This window comes from Brachyhypopomus gauderio, unplaced genomic scaffold (genome assembly GCF_052324685.1).
Source record: "Brachyhypopomus gauderio isolate BG-103 unplaced genomic scaffold, BGAUD_0.2 sc40, whole genome shotgun sequence".
Taxonomy (NCBI): Eukaryota; Metazoa; Chordata; class Actinopteri; order Gymnotiformes; family Hypopomidae; genus Brachyhypopomus; species Brachyhypopomus gauderio.
In genome coordinates this window covers 1315099-1339489 of record NW_027506868.1, presented here as the reverse complement: position 1 = coordinate 1339489, position 24391 = coordinate 1315099, and the positions used below count along the sequence as shown (strand labels likewise).

The 24391-nt window shown below is 44.0% G+C and overlaps 1 protein-coding gene across 1 annotated transcript; it reads left to right on the top strand.

Moving 5' to 3' along the window:
- The first annotated feature begins 11542 nt into the window (after window positions 1-11542).
- Window positions 11543-16781, top strand: stx19 (syntaxin 19). Its single transcript, XM_076985556.1, is given in 6 exon segments — window positions 11543-11932; window positions 16213-16316; window positions 16318-16422; window positions 16424-16569; window positions 16572-16633; window positions 16635-16781. Coding segments are annotated over 6 exon segments (954 nt in total).
- Window positions 16782-24391: the final 7610 nt, after the last annotated feature.

The window sequence follows — 24391 nt, the reverse complement described above, 5'->3', positions numbered from 1 at the left end:
CACCAATACGTAAGGCGAAAAAACAAAAACGTCCCTAAGCGATCAGAAAAAATACAGCGGGGGTAAAACTTGAGAAGAACCCAAAAGGGTGCAGAAGTGAAGACACTTGAAAAAACAGATAGGGACGAGAGGAGGCAAAATACAACGATGAGAATACCAGAGAAACGTTACCGGCTGACTGCTCGAGAGAAGCAAACAACTCAGCGAAGAGACGCTGCAGCGAGCCTCCCTAAGAAGGGAGCAAGGCAGCTGAACGTCATCTTCGCTGATTGCGTCTACGTGACGTAGACCACGAGCGCCCTCTGGTGGTCATGGGCGGAGCAGTGCTGGGGCCTGCCCTGACAGTATGCATTTGTCGGGGAAAATGCGTTTTTATTTACGGATGGACTAATTACATTAATAGACAGCTATTGAATTAGCTCAAATGAATTAGAGATATCTAAGTATTTCTGATGAATTTCTAAACAATTATAATGGATTATACATATTCCTCCACCGCGGCCTGACAATCTTGGTTTATGTATATAGGTATATCCCACAGGATTGGCTTCGTTTAGGGTTAAATAATCACCAGATTGTGAAGGATTGGACGAGCACTTGCAAAAAATGCAAAGTGGATCAGGCCAAGATAGCAGAGGGAGCACAAAGTCCAAGCAAAAATTCTCTTTTTCTCTTCTTTTTATTATTTTTCTTTAGAAAGTGAATATTTGTGCAAATAATTACTCAAAAATAATAATAACAATAATCAAGCATCAACATCTCAAAAGAAACATACTATTCAAAAATCTCAACTTGCTGAGTCTCTCTCCAAGAGTCAGAAACCACTATGGCAGCAGAATTCAAAAAGAGGGGCGCTCCCTATACAAGATCAAATGCTTTCCTTTTTACATAGGACTCAGACTACACATATAAAGAAGGTGGCCAGCACCATTCCTACACAATAGGGGAACACTTAACATTCACCTGACCAAACATACATTAGACATACTCTGATGCATCAGTAAAACATTACACACAATTTACAACACAATTTACATGAATGAAAATCCAAATCTAACATTGCAGCCAACATTTAAGAAACGACCATTCAGCCACAACCCATCTCCGTCAACCCCCTGACATTTCGGCAAGCTGAACTGGACCGTTTCCGGCCAGAACAAATAAACAGGCCTTTGTTCCTCGCCGACCCCTTTTTGCCGCCCGCAAGTCCGTCGCCCCTGAAGAACAAACAGTGGTATGAACTCTCGTTATTTTCTCTTTTTGTACTTAAAAGAAACACCAATAACTTTGTAAGCACAATAAAAGACAAGCATTGGAAACAATTTGTCTAGCGTCCTCTTTTCATTTTAAATATTTCGTTCGTTCTGCCGCAGTCCATAGCGGGACAAAAGTCTCTCGGTTGCCGATTAGCTCATAGCATTTCTGGGCAGCACTTTCATCCAGCGCCTTTGGGGAACTGAACGCCAACGTCAGCATGTGAGCAAACGTATGAGCATGTGCGTATACGTGTGTGTGTGTGTGTGTGTGTGTGTGAAATAAAAAGGGAAAAGATGGAGGAAATGTGCGGTCCATCCACGACCGTCACACACCCCCCCCACCTCTTGTCTCACGTCGGCAGGCGGGAGAGGAAATCAGCAATGGCGTTATCCCTCCCAGGAATATGGTGGACGGTGAACCGGAACGGTTGCATGGCCAAGTACCACCTGGTAATTCTCGCATTGGAGTCACGCATGCGGTCCATCCACTGCAAGGGCCGGTGGTCCGTCTCCAACCGGAACTCACGGCCGAGGAGGTAGTACCTGAAGGCGTCGAGGGCCCACTTCACTGCCAGGCACTCCTTTTCGATGGTTGAGTACCGCACCTCCCTCGGGTAGAGCTTCCGGCTGATGTACGCCACTGGATGTCTCTCGCCTGGGTCACCTTGCAGGAGCACCGCCCCCAAAGCTGTATCGGAAGCATCTGTCTGCAAAACAAATGTCTTTCCAAAGTTAGGACAATACAAAACAGGTTCATTGCAAAGGGCGCTCCGAATGTCCTCAAAAGCCTTCTTAGCTGGCTCAGTCCACTGAACATGCACTGGGGAACTTTTCCGGGTCAAGTCTATAAGGGCGGCTGCCCTATCAGCGAAGTTTGGCACAAACCTCCTGTACCAGCCAGCCATGCCTAGAAAAGACCGTACCTGGGTCTTAGTCTGGGGTAAAGGACACTGCTGGATAGCCTCCAACTTCTGCACCTGCGGCCTGACCACTCCACCCCCAATAACATACCCCAGGTACTCCGCCTCCTTCTCAGCGATGGTACACTTAGCCGGGTTGATAGTAAGGCCTGCCCTCTCAATTCTCTTGAAGACTTCACTCAAATGTTGTAGATGGTCCGCCCAAGACGCACTGTACACGATTACATCATCAAGATAAGCGGCCGCGTACCCCTGCGTACCCTCCAGCACCTGATTCATCAGTCTTTGAAAGGTTGCAGCGGCGCCATGGAGCCCAAACGGCATAACTGAAAACTGGAACAAGCCCCAAGGGGTACGGAACGCAGTGAGTTCTCTGGTCGAGTCACTCAATGGGACTTGCCAGTATCCCTTTGCCAAATCCAATGTTGTCACCCAACTTGCTGAACCAAGGGAATCAATGATATCATCAATTCTAGGAGTAGGATAGGAATCAAACTTTGACACTGAATTTAAATATCTAAAATCAACACAGAACCGAAGACTACCGTCCTTCTTCGGAACTAGGACTATCGGACTACACCACTCACTATGTGATGGTTCTATGATCCCCAGGGCCAGCATCTGGTCAGTTTCCTTCCGCAGCCCGACCAGAAGTCGTTCCGGTATCCTGTAACTCATGCGGCGAGGAGCCGCCCCCTCACACAGGGTAACGTGATGACTGACGAGCTGAGTGTGTCCGGGCTGCTCCTTGAACAGGGTGGGTGTACATAGGTGCCTGATGGCCGCCTGCTGTTCAGGGAAGAGATGGTTAAGGTCAAGGGTGCCCTCTGTTGGTGAAGGTAGGTACTGCTCCTCAACCTCATCCTCTTCCTGCACCCGCCGGATCAGCAGCGCCTCCACACTCGTACCTGGCCGTTCCCTCCACTCCTTCAGATGGTTGATGTGCAGCACTCGTCTGGAACGCTTCGAACCCGGCCCACTGACTTCATAAGTAGTCGACCCCAGTTTCCGGGTCACCTCAAAAGGGCCTTGCCATTTGGCTAACAGCTTACTGGTGTCGCTTGGCAACATCACCAGCACTTTGTCCCCGACCTTGAAACTGCGAGCATGAGCCTTGTGGTCGTAGTAGAACTTCTGTCGCTGCTGGGCTTGCTCCAGATTCTGCCGCGCCAATTCGGCCATGTTCTTCAGCCGCTCGCGCATCTGTAACACATACGTGAGGGTGTTCTGTACTGGTGGGTCCTCCTCACTCATCCAAGTCTCCTTCAACAGTGCCAGAGGGCCCCGCACCTCACGTCCATAAAGCAGCTCGAACGGTGAAAATCCCGTTGAGGCCTGTGGCACCTCGCGATAGGCAAAGGAGGTAAGGAAGCCAACTGTCCCAATCCGCGCCTGACTCATCCACAAACTTGCGCAGCATCTGCTTGAGAGTTTGATTGAAACGTTCAGTCAGGCCATCCGTCTGCGGATGATAAGGCGTGGTGCGTAACCTCTTAATACCTAACAACCCATACACCTGCTTGAGGAGTTTTGACATAAAATTTGACCCCTGATCCGTTATTATAGCTTTGGGGAACCCGACGCGCGAGAACAACTGGATCAAACACATGGCAACAGTCCTAGCCTTGACGGCTTTAAGAGCAAACACCTCAGGATATCTTGTAGCATAATCCGTAATCACAAGCATAAACCTATTTCCAGACTTGCTACGCTCAAGGGGGCCTACAACATCCATACCCAACTGCTCAAAGGGAGTACCCACAACCGGAAGCGGTTCTAAGGGGACCTTAGGAGGGGACCTGTTAGCAGTCTTCTGACATTCTGGGCACGTCTTACAAAACTCAGCGATGTCTTTTGCCATGTTTGGCCAGTAAAAGTACCGTATGATCCTGCCCACAGTCTTATGTTTGCCCAAATGGCCTGCCCAAGGTATGGAATGGCCCAACTCAAGAACTATCTTTCGAGCCTTTAAGGCAGGGGTGTCCACAAGTTTTCAGCTTGCGAGCTACTTATAGGATGACCAAGTCAGAAAGAGCTACCTATTTATTTTGTTGAGCGGGGATTTTGTTGATCTCTTTATTATCCATCGCAAAAGTAAAAACAACACAAAGGCACAGGCTGCAGCAACAAACAGAACTTGAAAATCAACACTAAAGTCTGTATATCAGACGGCGAGCTACTCGGATGACCTGCACTGAATTGCATCAGTCAAGGCAGCATAGTCCGGACAGTAGCTGCTGATAGCCAACTTCAAGCATGCTTCCAGATGATCATCAGTCATGGTAGAACGGTATTTAGACTTAATGATCTTCATGTGGGAAAAGGCTGATTCGCACAAATATGTGGAACCGAATAATGCAGTGAGGGAGGTGGCACATTTCCTCATGTTGGGGTATTTCCCCTCTGTTAGTAAGTTCCAGAACTGTCCATGAGCCCTGGACTTCAGCTCTATGTCAGCTTGGAGAGTCAAAATTTCATTCTCCACACCAGACGAGTTCAGGTGAAACAGTGTTGCAATTTTTGATGCAAGTGAATCCACCTCAACATCTTCCCGAAAAGGGTAGCACATGAATGAAGCAACTGGCTCCAGTAAAGCAAAGTCTTGAAAGCGTCTGTCAAACTCTGACAGACAGTTCTCAATCTGCTCTGTGTACCGTGCACTATCAAGTTGCTCATGTGTCTTCCCCTGCATCTCCAGCTCCGACATGACATTCTGGAAGTTTGCCAAATCACAGCGCTGCAACTTTGAGGACAGATGTTGCATCTTTCGTTTGAAAGCATTAACTGAGCTGATCATATTGATCACAGTTTTGTCTTTTCCTTGCAGCTCTACATTAAGGTCATTCAACATGTTGGTCAGATCGGTTAAAAAAGCCAAGTCTAGCAGCCACTGCTCATCATTTAGTTGGCTGTATTCTGCAAGTCTGGCTACATGTAAAAACTCCTTAATCTCCGGACAGAGCTCTCGAAATCTTTGCAGGAATTTCCTTTCTCCTTCTCAGCTCGCTTTTCAGTGGAAAATCAGTGTCATAATTTTTATGAACTGTCCGAAAATGCCGCTCCACATTTCCCTTCTTTGGAATTGCAACTGCACACTGACAGATGAGGCAAATACACTTGGAATAAGACATAGTGAAAAAGAAATCTTCCTCCCATTCTGTATGGAAATGGTAGTTTTTCGCCTTCTTACTCGGACCGGCACTCATATTTACACACTTTGTTGTGTTTTTAGTTAAATTAAATTGGAGGCTAGTTACGCAGCAAGGTAATTGAACAAGTTTGCGTGGTCTACCGCACATGCGTGGGGGGTGGGTGGTGGTGATGGGTGTCGATCGTTGAGGGGGGGCGCGTGTGTCAAACCCTAGACGACAGATTGGCTACCATGTATGTCAATCAATATACAACCGCCAGTGCAGATGGACGATAGCCTGTCATTCATCCACTACTTTTTAATGTCATGCATCTACCCACACTTCCTTCGCGATCGACCCACACTTCCTTCGCGATCGACCGGTCGATCGCGATCGACGTAATGAGCACCCCTGCTTTAAGGGGACCACCATCCTAGAACTAGCCCCTTCACTTTTGTACAATACTCCATCCTTAATAACAAAATCCTGCCCTGACACCTCACCCGCATCAACGTTGCCCTGGGCCTGCCAATACAAAAGGCCGATATCAAGGTCTTGCTGCTGCATTAACGCCATACCTTGGGGAATCTCTACCGGTACACCTTCCAAAGCAAGACAAGAATCCTCCTGCTCCCCAACACCTCCAAATTGCAACTTCTCTCGCCTCCTCTGTTTCTTTGACTTTCTGGACTTACCCGGCCGAGCCTCAATGTCTGCATTGAAAAACGGCAAGGCTGAAAGTGGAGCTTCTTCCTCTCTACTCTTAGCCATAGCTCGGGTGACAGCCACGTTACACTCGTTAACACCAGCAACAAGCTGGCACAAAAGCGGAAAATCTTGACCCAAAATCATGGGGTATGGTAAGTTATCCACTATCCCAACCTCCAGCGAAAAAACCTGACCTGACACCTTCACATGCACGCTGGCAGTGGGGTACGCCTTCTCATCTCCATGCACACACTTAAGATTTGTCATTACCGAATAATCATAGAGATGTACCGGAACATCTGCCCTGACTAAAGACTGCATACTGCCCGTGTCTGCCAATGCCTCAACCTCCCGCCCATTTAATATTACAGTATGCAAACTAGGAGCTTCTGATTTTAAAGGAGCGCTATCCCTTGATACTGTACATATATTGGACTGATTGGCAGGATTATTGGGACATTTAGGTTTAATATGTCCTTCCTCCCCACAATGAAAGCACACTGGTACTCTAGGGCTACTAGGTCTAGGTGTAGGGCTAGCCCTAAAAGCAGAGGTAAACTTAGGGGGGCCATTCTTACCACCTACAGACGTGCTGTTGCTAATGCCGGCTTTTAGCAGCGTGCTGTTCTTTGGTGGCGGGAACTGATGGCGGGGTCTGCTAGGGTCTTTGCTTACTCTCCATTGGGCATAGGTCCATGGCTCATTCTTTCGTCGGGCTGCTACAAAGACATCTGCCAAGGACGCAGCCTCTAACGCTGACTTGGGGTCGCGTTCCTTAATCCACACCTGGAGGTCTGGTGACAGCAAGCGAAAGAACTGTTCCATGACGATCATTTCCCCGATCTCCTCCTTGGTTCTCTTCTGTGGCTGGACCCACCTCTGATAAAGGTCCCGCAGGCGGACATACAACTCCCTAGGTGATTCTTCTCCTTTTACCTCGGTGTTCCTGAAGCTAAGCCGATAAGTCTCCCTATTAATGTTGAACTTGGCCATTATGGCGTCCTTCATTTTCTCGTAATCCAGGGCTTCAGCGCTGTCCATGGCAACGTACGCTGCCCTAGCTTTGCCCGTCAGGAGGGGCGCTAACCTGACTGCCCAGTCCACGGTCGGCCACTGACACGCCACCGCTACTCTTTCAAAGGTAACGTGTGAAAAAAAAATTTTCGATGTCATCGTGCTCACCTAAGCACTGCAACTTAGGTTCTCTCTCCAAAACTGTCCTTCCCTGATTGTTCGAACGGGGTGGTGCCACTGAAGCTGGACGAGATGGCGCCGCAGACAGCGAGGGAGCCGCCGGATCGGCACTAGCGACCCTTACGGGCATAGTGATGACAGTGTCTGGTTCAGGAGTTGTTCGGGTATGGACCTCTCTTTGCAGCATATTGAACTGGTGTTGTATGGACTTCCATCGACCCTCCTGTCGTACCGCTTCTTGCTCAAGCTGGTCCTCACGTGCCTCCTGCCTTGCCATCAGTGCACGAAACATATCACGAAGCTCCTGCATTGACAAGTCTTCAGCCACCGCAGCTAATTCCAGGTCAGCACCACTATCATCCTCCCCGCCGGTGGCACCTTCTAATTGGTTGGCTCGGCTAGATTGATTAGCGCTGCATTTCTTGGGACCCATCTCACGCACTTTGAGAAGCCACAGCGATCCAGGGTAGTGAAAAAGACAAAACGAACTAACAAAAAAAAAAAAGCTGCTACCCTCTATAGCCTTGATCCCACTTCTGACACCAGCTGTGAAGGATTGGACGAGCACTTGCAAAAAATGCAAAGTGGATCAGGCCAAGATAGCAGAGGGAGCACAAAGTCCAAGCAAAAATTCTCTTTTTCTCTTCTTTTTATTATTTTTCTTTAGAAAGTGAATATTTGTGCAAATAATTACTCAAAAATAATAATAACAATAATCAAGCATCAACATCTCAAAAGAAACATACTATTCAAAAATCTCAACTTGCTGAGTCTCTCTCCAAGAGTCAGAAACCACTATGGCAGCAGAATTCAAAAACAGGGGCGCTCCCTATACAAGATCAAATGCTTTCCTTTTTACATAGGACTCAGACTACACATATAAAGAAGGTGGCCAGCACCATTCCTACACAATAGGGGAACACTTAACATTCACCTGACCAAACATACATTAGACATACTCTGATGCATCAGTAAAACATTACACACAATTTACAACAATTTACATGAATGAAAATACAAATCTAACATTGCAGCCAACATTTAAGAAACGACCATTCAGCCACAACCCATCTCCGTCAACCCCCTGACATTTCGGCAAGCTGAACTGGACCGTTTCCGGCCAGAACAAATAAACAGGCCTTTGTTCCTCGCCGACCCCTTTTTGCCGCCCGCAAGTCCGTCGCCCCTGAAGAACAAACAGTGGTATGAACTCTCGTTATTTTCTCTTTTTGTACTTAAAAGAAACACCAATAACTTTGTAAGCACAATAAAAGACAAGCATTGGAAACAATTTGTCTAGCGTCCTCTTTTCATTTTAAATATTTCGTTCGTTCTGCCGCAGTCCATAGCGGGACAAAAGTCTCTCGGTTGCCGATTAGCTCATAGCATTTCTGGGCAGCACTTTCATCCAGCAGCGCCTTTGGGGAACTGAACGCCAACGTCAGCATGTGAGCAAACGTATGAGCATGTGCGTATACGTGTGTGTGTGTGTGTGTGTGAAATAAAAAGGGAAAAGATGGAGGAAATGTGCGGTCCATCCACGACCGTCACACAGATTTAATCCACGTTTCTGTTAGACATAGAACATCAATTTTCTGGTCGGTTATAAGTTCATTCACAATAGCTGCTTTAGAATTGAGCGACCAAATATTGATTAATCCAATTTTCAGATCTGTCATAAAGGTAGTAATAATCAGATGTGAGGTTTGAATAGTAGGTAAAGTCTTAGGGCAGACTATTTTCTTATAATTTAGTTTAACCCGGGGCACAAACAGTCTCAATTCTGTGGGAACTTGGTGATGCCTCTAAGCAGCTTACAGACGTTCGGTTTAGCCTGTTTGCCTGCGGCCTGATTGCGACTCTGGATAGTCAGCAGCTCCTAATACTGCTCTGCCGACTAACTAACAGGTTATGGGCTATGCTGCAGGATAAGAAGGCGGCAGGGTTGCCAACTCTCACGCATTGAGCGTGAGACACACGCATTTGACCGTTTTCACACGCTCTCACGCCACACTTCCGATATCTCACGCAGAAAAAAAATATCCAGTTTATTTACCTCAGATCCACATATATGATTCAATACGTTACTAGTTCGCTAGCTCCGGCGCCATCCACCGGCGATATAACACTGAATCTGTGTCCATTTTACGTTCGCCACCCCCCCCCCCCCCCCCCCCCCCCCGCTCAACAAAATACACTCGCCACCGGCTCCAGGTTAAAATCTCACTCCAAGCGAACGTCAAAAGTTGGCAACCCTGATTAATTGAGGATTGCTGTGTTTTGGTGATTACAGAGACGTGGTTACACTCGCTTGTCCTGGATGTAGCAATTGAGCTAGCAGGCCGCACCGCGTTTTGTTGGGACAGAAACAAAGATTCCGGGAAAACAAAAGGAGGAGGACTATGCATCTATACATACAACAACTGGTGTACCAATGCCAAAATCACGGAGACACACTGTTCCTCTGATTTGGAGTACATGACCGTCCTCGCGAGTTCACCATTGTCTTAGTAACAGCCGTTTACATTCCTCCCGACACTAATGCTAACACAGCGCTAGGCTACCTACTTAGTGCTATCAATGCACAACAAAACAGCTACCCTGAAGCGGCTCACATTATAGCAGGTGACTTTAATCATGTTGATTTAAATAAAGTCCTCCCAAAATTTCATCAGCACATCAAATGTGCTACCAGAGGGAATAACACACTGGATAAAGCATATTCAAACATTAAGAACAGTTTTAAAACAAAATTACTTCCACACCTGGGCCAATCAGATCACTGCTCTGTATTTTTAATTCTGGCATACACCCCCCTCAAAAGGAAATCTCAACCAACTACAAAAACTGTCCAGATATGGCCTGAAGGAGCTTCATCACAGCTACAGGACTGCTTTGAAAGAACCAATTGGGACATTTTTGAGAATCAGGATCTGGAAGAGTACACATCAACCGTACTCTGTTACATCAAGAACTGTGTGGACAATGTAACAGTGGACAAGAACATCAGGGTTTACCCAAATCAAAAACCATGGATGACAAAAAAGGTCAGAGTTCTCCTCAGAGAGCGAAACATCGCCTTCAGGTGTGGAGACAGAGCCTTATACAGCACGGCAAGATCCAACCTGAAGAGAGGTATCAAGGAGGCAAAGACTGACTACAGGAGGAAGATTGAGAACCACTTCACAAACAACGATCCACGTCAGGTGTGGCAGGGAATTGAGCACATCACCAATCACAAGCCCAGAAACTACACGGCAGCCGAGGATGATGCTGCACGGGCAGAGGAACTAAACTGTTTCTTTACCCGCTATGAGGTGGGAGCAGTGGAGACAAACACAAGACCTCCCTCAGTCTCCATTAACAACATCCTCATGGTACAGGAGCACGAGGTGAGACGCACACTCAGAGCAGTGAACCCCAGAAAAGCTGCTGGCCCTGATGGTGTTACAGGAAGGGTGCTGAAAGTGTGCGCAGATCAGCTCTGTGGTGTCTTCACCAGAATTTTCAACCTGTCCCTGTCTCAATCCACCATCCCACCATGCCTGAAAGCCACTACCATCATCCCACTACCAAAAAAAGAACATCATCAGCGAGCTAAATGACTACCGCCCGGTCGCACTCACGCCGGTCATAATTAAGTGCTTTGAGAGACTGGTTCTACAACACATCAGAGCCATCCTCCCACACACCTTTGATCCACACCAGTTCGTGTACAAAGCCAACAGGTCCACTGAGGATGCCATCACCCCTGCCCTTCATACAGCACTCACACATCTGGAACATCAGGGGAGCTATGTGAGGATGCTCTTCATTGACTTTAGCTCAGCCTTCAATACGGTCATCCCCAGCAGACTGGTGACCAAACTAACAGACCTTGGACTTTCCCACCCCACCTGCATTTGGATTAAGGACTTTTTATCAAACCGCACTCAGTCTGTTAAATTAGGACATCATCACTCCTCCAGGGTAACACTCAACACTGGAGTCCCACAGGGTTGCGTATTGAGCCCACTTCTCTACGAACTCTACATGCATGACTGCACCCCTACCCATGCCAGCAACACCATCATCAAGTTTGCGGACGACACAACCATGGTGGGACTTATATCTGAAGGAAACGAGTCCGCCTACAGGGATGAAGTCCAGGGAATGGCTGTGTGGTGTGCAGATAACAATCTGTCCCTTAACAAAAGAAATCATTATAGACTTCCGGAGGAAACGTCAAGACCCCACACCACTTCTTATAAATGGGGACCTTGTGGAAAGAGTCCCATCCTTCAGATTCCTGGGCACACACATCTCTGAAGATCTCTCCGGGTCCACAAACACCATGGCTGCAGTCAAGAAGGCACAGCAGAGACGTTATTTTCTGAGGGTCCTCAGAAAAAACAAACTTCAGGGGAACTTGCTGGTGTCCTACTATCGCTGTGCCATTGAGAGTATATTAACATACTGCATCTCAACATGGTACAACAGCTGCTCAGCAGTGGAAAGGAGAGCACTACAGAGAGTGATCAACACAGCCCAAAAGATCACCAGTTGCCCACTGCCCAGTCTGGAGGAACTGTTCAGCTCTCATTGCCTCAGTAGGGCAGCTAACATCCTGAAAGACACTTACCACCCTGGACACCATCTATTCCAGCAGCTGCCCTCAGGAAAATGCTTCAGGTCCATCACTTCAAGGACAAACAGACTAAAAAACAGCTTTTATCCCAGCGCTGTACGGGAACTGAACATAGCTAAACACACACACAACCACCCCCCACACTGATATCTGGACCAAAACAGCACTACACGCACTTTACTATTATATCTGCCTTTCTACATATTTATTAGTTTTCCATGTGCAATAAAAAATCATTATGTGCAGTAACTCAATATGTGCAATAATGTCATCATATATTTCTTATATTACTATGCATCAACCTGTATATTGTAGTTTTAGTTTTTTTCTAAGCTTTAAATTATGAAAATTGTTTAAAGTCTTGTTATTACGGTATGTTCATGCACCTTAAGATTGCTGCTCAATTTCGTTGTACATGTGCAATGACAATAAAAGGTTTCTTATCTTATCTTCTTCTTCTTAATAGTCAACTGCCCATCTTGTCAGTGGAAGAACTACCTGTAAAAATGGTCTAGGAAGGCAAAAGGTTATTATAATTTAGAAAAACAATCACAATTTGAAAGAAACACTCTGCAGAAGTGTCAGCGGGAAGCAGCGTTAGCTGCTTAACATTAGTGGAGGTAACAGTGGTGATGAGGAGGTGTTGGGTAGATATGGTGTTAAAGAAAGGAATACAGAAGGACAAATGGTGATTTGTGGTAGATTTTGCTAAGAGGATATAGATGGCTGTTGTAGGGGTTTCACCTACTACTCATTTAAAGTAGATATAATTTGTTTTACCTTAATTATTAATCAGTCTCATTAATTTTAGAATCAGTCTCATATTCTAATTATACCAGAACCACAAGTTTAGTTATCAACTAAAGGTAATGAATGGTTTGGTATCTGAAGGATTTAACAATGAATTCTTTGGAGGTTTTGGCAACAACCACTTTTGAATGACATCAACACAGACAATTTGGTGAAAATAAATGATACATTTATTTAAAACCAACTATTCTAAAACACAAAGAGCATCAACATGGATCAGTATATTTACAGTGAAGACTCAGCATCTAGTGTGTGTGTGTGTGTGTGTGTGTGTAAAAAAAGGGTAAGTGTGCGCGCTTGTGCGCGTGTGAGGAGGCGGAGTTGTAATCTCAGTTCTCCTATGGAGAACAAAGCAACTAAAATGGCGCCGACTTTAAACAGTAGAGCAGCGCGACTATGTTAATGAGCTCAGCTGGTTTATTCCAACGTGGTCAGAACAAAGAGTAATGGCGCTGGCTTACTAACTAAAAATTAATGTAGTGTGTATGAGAATGGGAACTACAAGTTGTCAAATATTCAGAAGATAAAACATGGAGATTGCATGCCAGGTGGAGAACTTGTGTGTACAAATCTTAACGAAGTTTATGAAAATAAAGTTAAACACAAACATTCAGAATGTATTAACAAAAAAACTTAGTTAACTCTGTAGTTCAAATAAATATGCCCTTTGATGAACTATGCCCAGCGGTAAGAGTCTCACGTGTTGAGGATTTGGGGTTTTGTCGTCCTCCCTGAATTCTCCTGGAATTAGGAGGGAATTTCCACCGCAGGCTCCTCGTTGATTAAACGACGTCGTCCAGGTGTGCTGGGGAATCGTCCAGGAACGCGAGTCTCGTTCACGGTTTAACAACAGGGAGTTGATCGCCTTTGTTTCAGTCCGTGTGGCCGCGTTAGCAAGCTTGATTGAAGCAAATCGGTGAATCTGTCGTCACGGTAACGTTGATCGGTTGGTTGGTGTAACTCGGGCTCGTTAATGAGGTAATACGACATTCAGCTGTTTGCTGTTAGTCGTATCAAAGTTTGCGTGCTCTCAGTAAAGAAAACTGGAGAGAGAGGAGTGGCGGAGCCTCTCTTTAATAGGCCTAACCTATGTGTCGGTCAAACCAGAGAGAGAGAGATGAATGGCTGTTCAGGGTATTTAAACACCTGAACTGTAGACACACCCTTACTTCCGTCAAAGCAAGCTTGTTCAATGTGTTGCCAGTGGTACTGCCACCTGCTGGTTTAGCATGGTACCTACACTGTAATTAACACTTATTTTAAGAAAAAGGAAGAGCACAAGGTAACATATAAGAGTGGGGGAAGATGCACACAGGTCGACTATATCCTCTGTAGGAGAAGAAACCTGAAAGAGGTTAGTGATTGCAAGGTGTTACCAGGGGAGAGTGTAGCTAAACAGCATAGGATGGTGATATGTAGGATGGTTTTGGAGGTGATGAAGAGGAAGAGAGTGAGAGCGGAACCTAAGATCAGGTGGTGGAAGTTAAAGGATGAGGACTGTGGTGTTGAATTCAGGGATGAGGTGAGGCAGGTACTGGGATCCACTGACAAGGGCATTTACAAGGGAAATTTACTTCTATATTGAGCTTTGTCGGCATTATACAAAATGTAGTAGGACCTACACATTATCGAAATCATACCCTAGATTTAATCTTAACGCTGGTTATCAACATAGATAATATAAATATACTCCTGCAAACCGTAGCAATCTCTGATCACTATTTAGTCTAATTCGAGCTTCATCTTAACATAAATCCCATTCGTAATACAAGTGAACTATTCAGTCAGACAGCTATTTGTTGTGAAACGAAATACCATTACAATTTCAAGCATTTTTAAGTAGGCTATAGCCAAACTTCCAGCACAATGCAACATAAAAAAATGTCAGGTAAATGTTACTTCCCCTGTTTTGAGGCGTATTTCTTTACACTACCACATATCATTACGGAGAACACTGCAAAGAATGGCGTGCACGTGCTCACGCTTTCACAGGTTCGTGCGCAGCATGCAGAGTCGAGCGCTACGGTAAGACGCAAAAGTATAACTGAGCCAAGAAGAAAGCAAAAATATATATTTTTACTAAGGAAAATAAAAATAGTAATGCACAGTTACTTTGATAAGTAACTTTCATCTGATTACTGGACTGGAAATAGTAACTTGTTATATTACTTGTTATTGAAAAAAGTGGTAAGATTAGAGTGACTGGGTGTACCCCACTGGGCGTACCCCACTATGTCTCTGGATGCTACCAGTGCCTTTTCTGCAGTTGCTAAGCACTTTGTGACAACATGTGTTGTGAAAAGCGCTATATAAATATATTTGATTTGATTTAATTTGATTTATAGCGCACACACGCTTAGGCAGCCCGGCTGCCACGGGGTCTAGTTTTCCTGACATCCCAATCCACAAACCCTTCAGGCCTGCTACTGATATTACATACCAATTTACACATTAAATCTTGACCCATTAAATTTAATAGACATTTAGTTGAAATCAAAAAATTGTGTTCAAATTAGGTGTTATTTAATTTACATAGGAAAGGCTTTTCTTAATAACTGAATGGGTGGCTATCAACTAAAAACTTCACTTTGGTGTCATTTACTGTTAATGTTATTTTTAGCAAGCCTTGCGGCCACAGTGGTCGGGGCGACTCATAATCATCAGTAATTCATCTCAGCTGTTTTATAGGCTTCTTGAGGATGCTTGTGGAGACAAATAACTGCTGTATCGTTGTGGTTATGATGTTGCGCTTTCAGCCTTTCCCTGCCTTCTCTAGTGGTTGCTTTCGCTTGCAAGGTGTCTCGCCACCTCTCTCTCTTTCGCTTGCAAGGGGTCTCGCCACCTCTCTCTCTCACTTTACTTTCACTTATTCGAGTCTCTATCTCCTGCGCTGCTCTCTAGCCATTCTCTAGTTTTCCCCTACTGTTTCCTTCCTATCCGTTTTACCTTTATTTTGGGAAGATTTTATTTTTCTGCGGCCAGCTACTTCCCCTGGCATCCTCAGTTTCGTTATATGCGTTGAGTTTTTCCGCGTCCTTTTGCGTTGCCTTTATTATTTTTTCTTTCACGTTTTGCTACGGTTAAGTTTCGTTTTGCATGTGTTGAATTGTCCGCGTTGCTTTGTGTTTATTTTCCACTGTGTGCTCGCGTTGATTTATCTGCGTTGTTTTGTGTTTATTTTTTACTCTATGCTCGCGTTGATTTATCCGCATTGTTTTGTGTTTATTTTTTACTGTGTGCTCGCGTTGATTTATCCGCGTTCTTTGTTTTTTCTACTGTGTGCTCGCGACTCTCTCTCACACTGATGATAGGCGTTGCCCATCTTTCCATCAGCGTGAGCCGGCACTTGGGTCCACCTCTCACTCTGGTTCTTACACGCGGTGTGTACTCGTTGGCACCACCACGTTACATGTTTAGCAAAGTTTTTGCACACCTTCTTATCTGCGCTCCTATGCTCTGTTTTTACTCTTTCAACTAGTCTGTTCCCTTTGAACCAAACCCATAATGCTTAGCCCAGAATTCCATATGTCGAGTTACATCCTCTCCATAATCCTTACACCCATCAGGATGAACCTTACACTCATCATGAGGAAGAAGATGTCATGCCCTCTCTCGACCTGCAGGCCGTGGTCTTTGAAGTGTAGCCTGTGCTGAAACATTTCCTGGAGGAGAAAGATCAGCCAGCAGCACAGGAACCTGGTGGCAACCATGCTGCGCCTCAGTGTAATGTGGAAGAAAAGCAGCATCATGTGAAGTATCAAGCTTCTGGTGGAGAGACCAGCATGCAGCACTGTTCAAGCACGTCATGCGGCAGTACAACAATTTGCTCCTGAGCAAGCAGGATAAGTGTTAACAGTTCATAGTAAGACAACTGGAGGTGGCAGGGTGGGAGGTGTCTGAGGAGGAGGTGGAAAACATGATGGAGCTGTGTTCATGCCTGTAGAGGAACAAAACATTCAAATTTATAACATCCAGGCCAATGTGGAGAAAAAAACAGGACTATGTAATGGCTACTAATGAGAAATTTAAAGTAGCTTCCAGATATAAGAGAAAGAACCCTTTAAGAAGGCTCTGCTGTTGCTGCTTCCCTTGGGGGAAAAAAGCAGCTAGGGCAGGCAGGAAAGGCATATCCTAGCATATCCTAGGGAATGTCGGCATGATTTCTGCATAAATTAATTTCACTGTTGTCAAACCCATTTCAGTTCTAAATATGGTAAAGTGTAAACTTTCCATTTAATAGTGTGTTTAAAAAGAAAGTGCAAGTGTCTAGTTTCAGGGAGAACATCGAGATCAGGGTGTGTCATGCATTCTGCTGTGTTTGGCAGGAATTGTCGCGCTCCCTCTTTCTCTTCTTAGCGTGGCGCGTCCGTTTGATGCAAAAAAAGAACGTCACCAGACTTGTGTCTTTTAATTATTTATTAAAGCTAATACAAACAAGCAATAATAATGGAATATTAAAAGGGATCCCTGAGAGTACACAGAAGAGACACGCTATTCGTGTCATCCAGTGTGTAGCTCTAACACCAGTCTGCTTCTCTCCCCATTTTATATGATCCTAGGCGTGCATCCCTCTCTGTTGGACATAGGAGTTCCTTGTATGGGTTTCTTCCATACCGTTAAACATACAGCTGTTTTCTATCCCATTCTGGAAGCAAAAGTCTTCGCTTGCTGATCATACCAAATTAAGTTACAGAGGATCATCCTACACGCCCTGTCTTTTAGAAAACGGCAGGCACAGTCTGGAAAAGACCATACAAGCACTTTTCACAGACATTCTTGATAATAAGCAATTTATTTAATACTATAATGTAAGCAAAATATAAGGTCATTAATATAAGAAATCTAGTTAATATTTTAAGGATAATCAAATTATATAAGGATTATAAAAAGCTATTAGAATGTATGAGTTTTCATTCTTGAGTATTGTGGTTAAAATATACCTTAGCATTCTTTTTCACATAAAATTCTTCAACAGAATCTAGAGAGGACAAACAGATGGGAATGATTTTACCATGTTTACACAAGGTGTTTACACAAGGTGTTTACCTCATGGAAACATGGTAAAATCATTCAATTTTGTTGTTAATTTAGATTTTACAATTTTGACTAAACAATATCAGGGGTTCATTAATATTTCAGATTACCACAAAATGTATAATAATTTAGTTTAATGCTGTTCAGATTAAATTATTATTACATTAATTATTACAATTAATAAGTTTTCTTTGTTGGCCTAGCCAAACGTGAAAGCAAAAAGTCTCAGAATCTAGGTTTTCCATCCACCGAGTTTTTGCGCATTTTGAAAATGCTGGATGGAAAAAGTCCAAAATTCGAAAAAAAGCCCCAAATATCGCAAAAAGATTTTTACGCTAGGAGGAGGTGGAAAAGTTAGACTATCGCATCGCCAAAATTCGGAAAAACTGGATGGAAAAGGGTTTTTCGCATAAACGATGACGTATCATGCCGAAGAGCAAACATGATCGCGATGTAAAGATGGCAAATGCATACAAAAACAGTTCTGAAGAGGGCAAAAATTGAATTTAACTTCTCCATGTATAGAAAAGAAAAAGAAAAAAAATGTTTCAAAACCTCAAAGTGCAAAAATGCGTAACTGCCAGATGGACGTAAAACCACTATTGTTTGGCGTCCTCTCACGTGATCTAAAGTTTATTAGCATAACTGTATTGTATGGAAACAAGGCACATTATTTTTTCGAAAGGTTTGGATGGAAACCCGGAGCATAATAGAATTTAGTGTAAAACCAAGTGTGAGCACCATGTCTGAAGTCCTATAGCAGAAACCAGTAGATGTAGTAGTGTAGAAAAACACTGCCACCTGCTGTTACAGAAATGAGGTGCATGACGATGTCTTATTAGTCCAGTGGTTCTCAATTATTTTCTGTCATGCCCCCCCCTCCTCCAGGGAACATAAACATTTTCACGACTCCCCTTGAATTGAAACACTATTGAGAACCTGATAATAATTAACTATTTATCTGTACAAACTGCAGTTTTACTTTCTGGCACCACCATTCTGCATATAATCTCACCTGTTTATCAAAACAGAATAATAAAATTAGCTACAACAACTTCAAACAATTACCAATTTGAAGTCTGACAGAGTCCTGCACCGGGTCGGGTACCCGCGGGTACGGGCAAATAGATGCTGAAACGGGTGGGTTTTACACATATGTGTAACTTACCCGCCCGCATACCCAACCGTAAAATTGCAGTATGCATACAGCAATTTTACGGGTGGGTATGCGGGCGGGTAAGTTGAATACGGGTGGGTAAGTTAAATAATTGGTCATTTTTAGTAGGCTTTTATTTACTACATAATGAACATAGTGTTACCTTTTGCCTGATTACCGCCTCCCGATCGTGGTGGCGAAGCTCAGGGGAGCTTACTTATACTGTAGCTCCGTTGGCCAGAGCGGGCTGAACTTTACTCTTCACCTGGGGTAATACCCAAACTTCGGTTCTTTTCCAGCGGAAACATGAGCAGAGGCTGGCATTTATTGTAGCTTCCTTGGCGGTTACAAAGCTAAATGGGTGGCCGTATTAGAACAAAGTAAAATGACGAGAGAGTACTTGGCGTTTAGGATTTGTGATCCAAGAGCGCAGAACGCAGCTCAAACGTGGGACTGTGGACGATATAGGCTACTGTTCCTGCACAGTAACCTAGGATAGATTTGTGAACCTATGCGATTTTATCTAGTTGTTATACTGGCATTTGTTCCCTCTCGTTTTACACTTGGCACCGGTTGGCTACATACATTTTCTTGCGTTTTACCAGTTGCTACTAATGTGTGAACACATAGGCCTATGCTTTCTGAGGTAGTATGTAGTGATGGGACATCTGAAGCTACGCTTCGAAGCGTGTACCGAGTAAAAAGGGGCGTGTCCGATGAAGCCCCGCTTCGGAGCTTGTGTTAGATTGAGCAAAATCACGTGATCAGCAACAAACGAGGCCTCGCATTACATCGGCCACGTCATTGCTTCATTTTGCGTATCGTTTTTCAAAATAAAAGCGCTATGAACCCTGTTGCTTCGTGTTGTAGAAGGTGGTTAAATTTAAAATCTGGAACGTTCTAAATTCTTTTTGTTTGATCAGGATGTACATCAGATTCACACATCAAAAACAGACTAAAAACCATTGGAAGAGGCAAACCTTATTTGTAATGTTAAAAACATTTTACATTTGGCAGACGCCCTTATCCAGAGCGACTTACATTTTATCTCATTTTTATATAAGTGAACAATTGAGGGTTAAGGGGCGCCTCAGTCATGGCCTCAGGTCTGGGAATCGAACCCACAACCCTCCGGTTACAAGACCAGTTCCATAACCACTTCCCTTCCCTAACCACCAGGCCATGACTACCAAACCAGATCTAGAACCCCCAAGAAGCAATTATTTAAAACACATTTTGTTTTTTTTTTAATCAGTTTCTAACTCAAAATATTCAGTCTGCCTCAACAACCACTCAATTCCCAATATAGTAAAGTACAACATATCTTCATTGTCAAATACGTTCATGACATACAAGAAAACCCAACACAACCACTAATGGTCAAGGATTAGATTGGCTACAAATCATTTTAATAATTAAAACATGACAATTAAGTATGATTTAATTGATTCTCCTGTTACTAAACATGAGTTTGATAGAAACTTTGTGACAATATTGCATTTACAAATTTTTGAAAGTATGATCCAACTGAATGACGAGGCTGTTACAGTTTCACCAGCAGATGTCACTAGTGAGTGATGAATGAAGCCTCGAGTAATGAACCTTTTTGCAAAGCAAAGGGTTGGAAAGCTTCATTGCTTCAAGAGGCTTCATTTGCCCATCACTAGTAGTATGCAGAAATAATCCAATTGAAGCTTCTTATTTTACAGAATAACATTGAGGTAGTATGCAGAAATAATCCAATTGAAGCTTCTTATTTAACAGAATAACATTGATGCCTAGAAGAACACTGAAAATCCTACTTTGAAACAGTACAACTGTTTCATTGGTAGAATAAATAATTTCTTTTCATACACTTTTTTAGGTCTTTAGTCTTCCAATTTATACAGCTGTGCCGCTGAATCTTGTTGACCTGATTGATATATGTCACACACCCACTAGCACTAAGACACTCCCTAGATCCCAATCACCTCACTACTAACACCTGTGTCTTATCACGTGTCTCACCTTTTTAAGCCCACAAGTCGCGCTATCCAGTGCTGCACATTCATCCGAGAGCTGCTCATCCCTGGACCCTCTCTTGTTAGTTCGTGTTCTAAGAACCTGCTAAGCCTGTTTCTTTTGTTTGTACCTCTGCCTTTGGCTGGTTGCTTTTGTTCATTTTTCACTTATGAAAAATTAAAGAGCCCAAAGTACAATCTCCGCCTCCGGCCACCTCTATGCCCGCATTACAATATAACTGTGAATGGTCACCATAAATGTGAAAGTCAACATTATATCTGCAAATTACTCCAAGTCCAAGGTCCAATAAATCTTATTAAAGTTTATGAAAATAATAAGAAGTCTCAATAAAGCCTTGTAGAACATCATTTTGCACTTTTAATCTTCATTTATCTTAGAAAAATTTGTAATGATATGTCAAGATCAAACGCAGGCAAAGACTGCAGCAAAGACTGCGTTCCACATTGAGAAGCACTGCAGTCCAAACCAACACTATAGAGATATTTTTAGTCCTACATTTTTCTTCATACTTTCAAACAAAAAAACAGGTTGGTAGAACAGAAATACATACAGGTCAAATCAAGTCAAGTCAAATTTATTTTCATAGCGCTTTTTACAACAAATGTTGTCACAAAGCAGCTTTTTATTGTATGGGTCCAGATCCCTAATGAGACAGTAGCAAGGAAAAACTCCATAAGATGGCAGGGATTAGGAAGAAACCTTGGGAGGACAAAGACTCAAAAGGGAACCCATCCTCCATTGGGTGGCCCACAAGCAGAAGTCCATATTTATAGTCCAAATGTAGTTCTATAGCAGTGGAGGCCAGATTTACCATTAATTAAAAAAATGAATCTTTCCCACTCACAATAATTTCTGTATTCCTCAGACAGCATTTTATTTTAGGTGTTGCATTTTAGATTATACTTAAACACAGGATAAGATGGTGAAATATCCTATGCCACTCCCATACTCCTCACAAGGCCCTACCGCCCATCTTCTCTCCAACAACCATAACCGTGCATGTTATTAACCAACCAACCACTATTAGAACACTGCAACATCTACAAACTGATACTGGCTCGGCAAGGATCCAGAAGCACAGCGTACTATGTTCATGGTCCATTGCTTCAACTGCCAAGTACTCAGATCATCACATCAACCTGGACTGACCTTCAAACAAAGCAACAACGACATCCTAAACACACACCAGTTGTTTGAGCAGAACACAACAACAGCTACAATCTGATACTGGCTCGGCAAGGATCCAGAATCACAGCGTACTATGTTCATGGTCACTTGCCTCAACTGCCATGTACTCAGACCACAACACAGCCCTAGACAGACCTTCACGCAAAGTAACAGCGACCTTCAAACAAAGCAACAACGACATCCTAAACACACACCAGTTGTTTGAGCAGAACACAACAACAGCTACAATGTAGATCCCTACCCTCTCTCTTCGCTGCCTGGATCTGACTCCAGATCATACTACTATGTTCCAAACAACCTGCAAAACCAGGAATCCCTGCCTTTTGAACTGAGGTGTCAATTAATTTATTTGCTTTTAGGTACTCTACTAATCTCCTTGCTACTACACTAAAGAAGATTTTACCTTCTACATTAAGGAGACTTATTGGTCGAAACTGCTCTATCTCCTTGGAATCCTTTTCTTTTGGAATCAGGATGCCCACTGCTCTCCTCCACTCTTTTGGGATAGTCCCTTTTTTCCACATTATGACCATCATTCTCCACAAAAACTTCAGGACATCAGGTGCATTCTTATACACTTGATACGTCACACCGTTAGGCCCTGGCGCAGACCCAGCCTTTGCATGGCGAACCACATTTTGCACTTCCTTCCACTTTGGGAGGCTGACATCCATGCAGCCCCCTATTGTGCCCACTGGTGGAATGTCTGCTGGGAGCTCCAACTCCTTGTCCTTATCCTTATCACTATACATACATTCAAAGTACTCTTCTAATACCTTTCTTTCCACATTTAGTCTACCAGACTTCTCTTTGCTAAATAAAGTCTTTACAAACCCAAAGGGATTTCTGAAGAAGGCTGCCCTAGCATGTTCCTTCTTCCTTCTCCTTTTCCTTAACACCTCTGCCCTCCTTAAAGTTGCTAACCTACTCTTCAGATCTCTCTGTAGCCAATTGATACCCTCTTTATCCTCATCCATTGCCCTCTTCCACTGTTTTCTCAGAGCTCTCAACTCCTGGACAAGCCCAGCTATTTCTACCTGTCGCCTAGATTTCACAGACTCTTGCCTTTTTTCCCTCACCTGTACTTTCCCAAACCTAGCCAATCCATACTCATAAATGACTCCACCTAATCTATTCAATTTACTCTCTGCTGACCCTTTCAGACTAGCCAGTAAACCTCTAAGATCATCATTTACGCTCCTCCAGCCTGCTTTATCTACTGCTGTGGGCCATTTTACCTTATTTCTCTGAACAAGACCCTTCTCCTTCACCAGCCTTCTGCTTCTCATCTGATGAACCTCAGACTCATCATCCTGTATGTCTTTACTGCAGTTCACTTCCTTAGCAACAGAGGTACTGATATCCTGCGGGCTGTGGTGTACAACCTGCCGCTGGACTTCAACCGACTGATTCTAACTACTCCGTAAGAAGTACTGTTCAATGCGGTGCCCCTGCACTACCACCTCCAAACATCTCTTCTTACTTTGATGAATCCTCAGCCCTCTAAGTGACGTAACCTTCTTCCATCCACAGACACACTCCTGCATCTCACCTCCTACCGCGGCAGATACCTTTGTGCTAGAGCTTTTTCTCATTGTCGATTCCATTCCAGAGTTCGTAGCCATGTGACCATCCTGTGAGTCATCTTCCACCCCAGCTCTCGCAGACTCAAGGGGTATTGTTTTCTTAAGTCTCTTTGTAGCTCTTAAGGTTGCACGCACACGGATATTTCCGCAAGTGCCGCCATCATGAGTAGCTAGCCCATGACAGCCCCGGTGGGGTCTATTCCCCCTTGTCAGCTGTCTCTCCACATATATATAAATATATAAATATAAATAGGCAAAAGCATTAGGGATGGAACAGAATGCAGGGAAAGCAGAACAGGGCATCTCGCTACTTCACAGCCTGCTAGCCATGTTTTCCGTTCATACCAGTTTCGCGAAAATTCCTGGTTATATGCTTTTCCTCCCTTTATAGACACTTCACTTGTTTGATGTTTAAATTTGGTGTCAGTGGCCCTAATTCCTTAGTTGCTAGTTTATCTTGATTATTACGACGACAGAATGGCACTTCTCTTAATGAAACGATTGAGTTGTTCTAAGTTGAAGGATTGCTGGCCATGTTGAGCAGATCGCTAACTGCCATTATTTTCCATAGGTTATGTCTGACGCAAGCACGTAAGTGCGAGTCCTCCTGGAACCCATAGACATTGCATTGCAGTACCTACACTTAAAAAAAACATTAATATGGGAGTCTACCTGAGCAATCGGGGTGATTTTCAGTCAGACTAAAATCGCCCCAAAGGGGTGGTACTACAGGGAATGCACCTCAATGCTGATTGGACA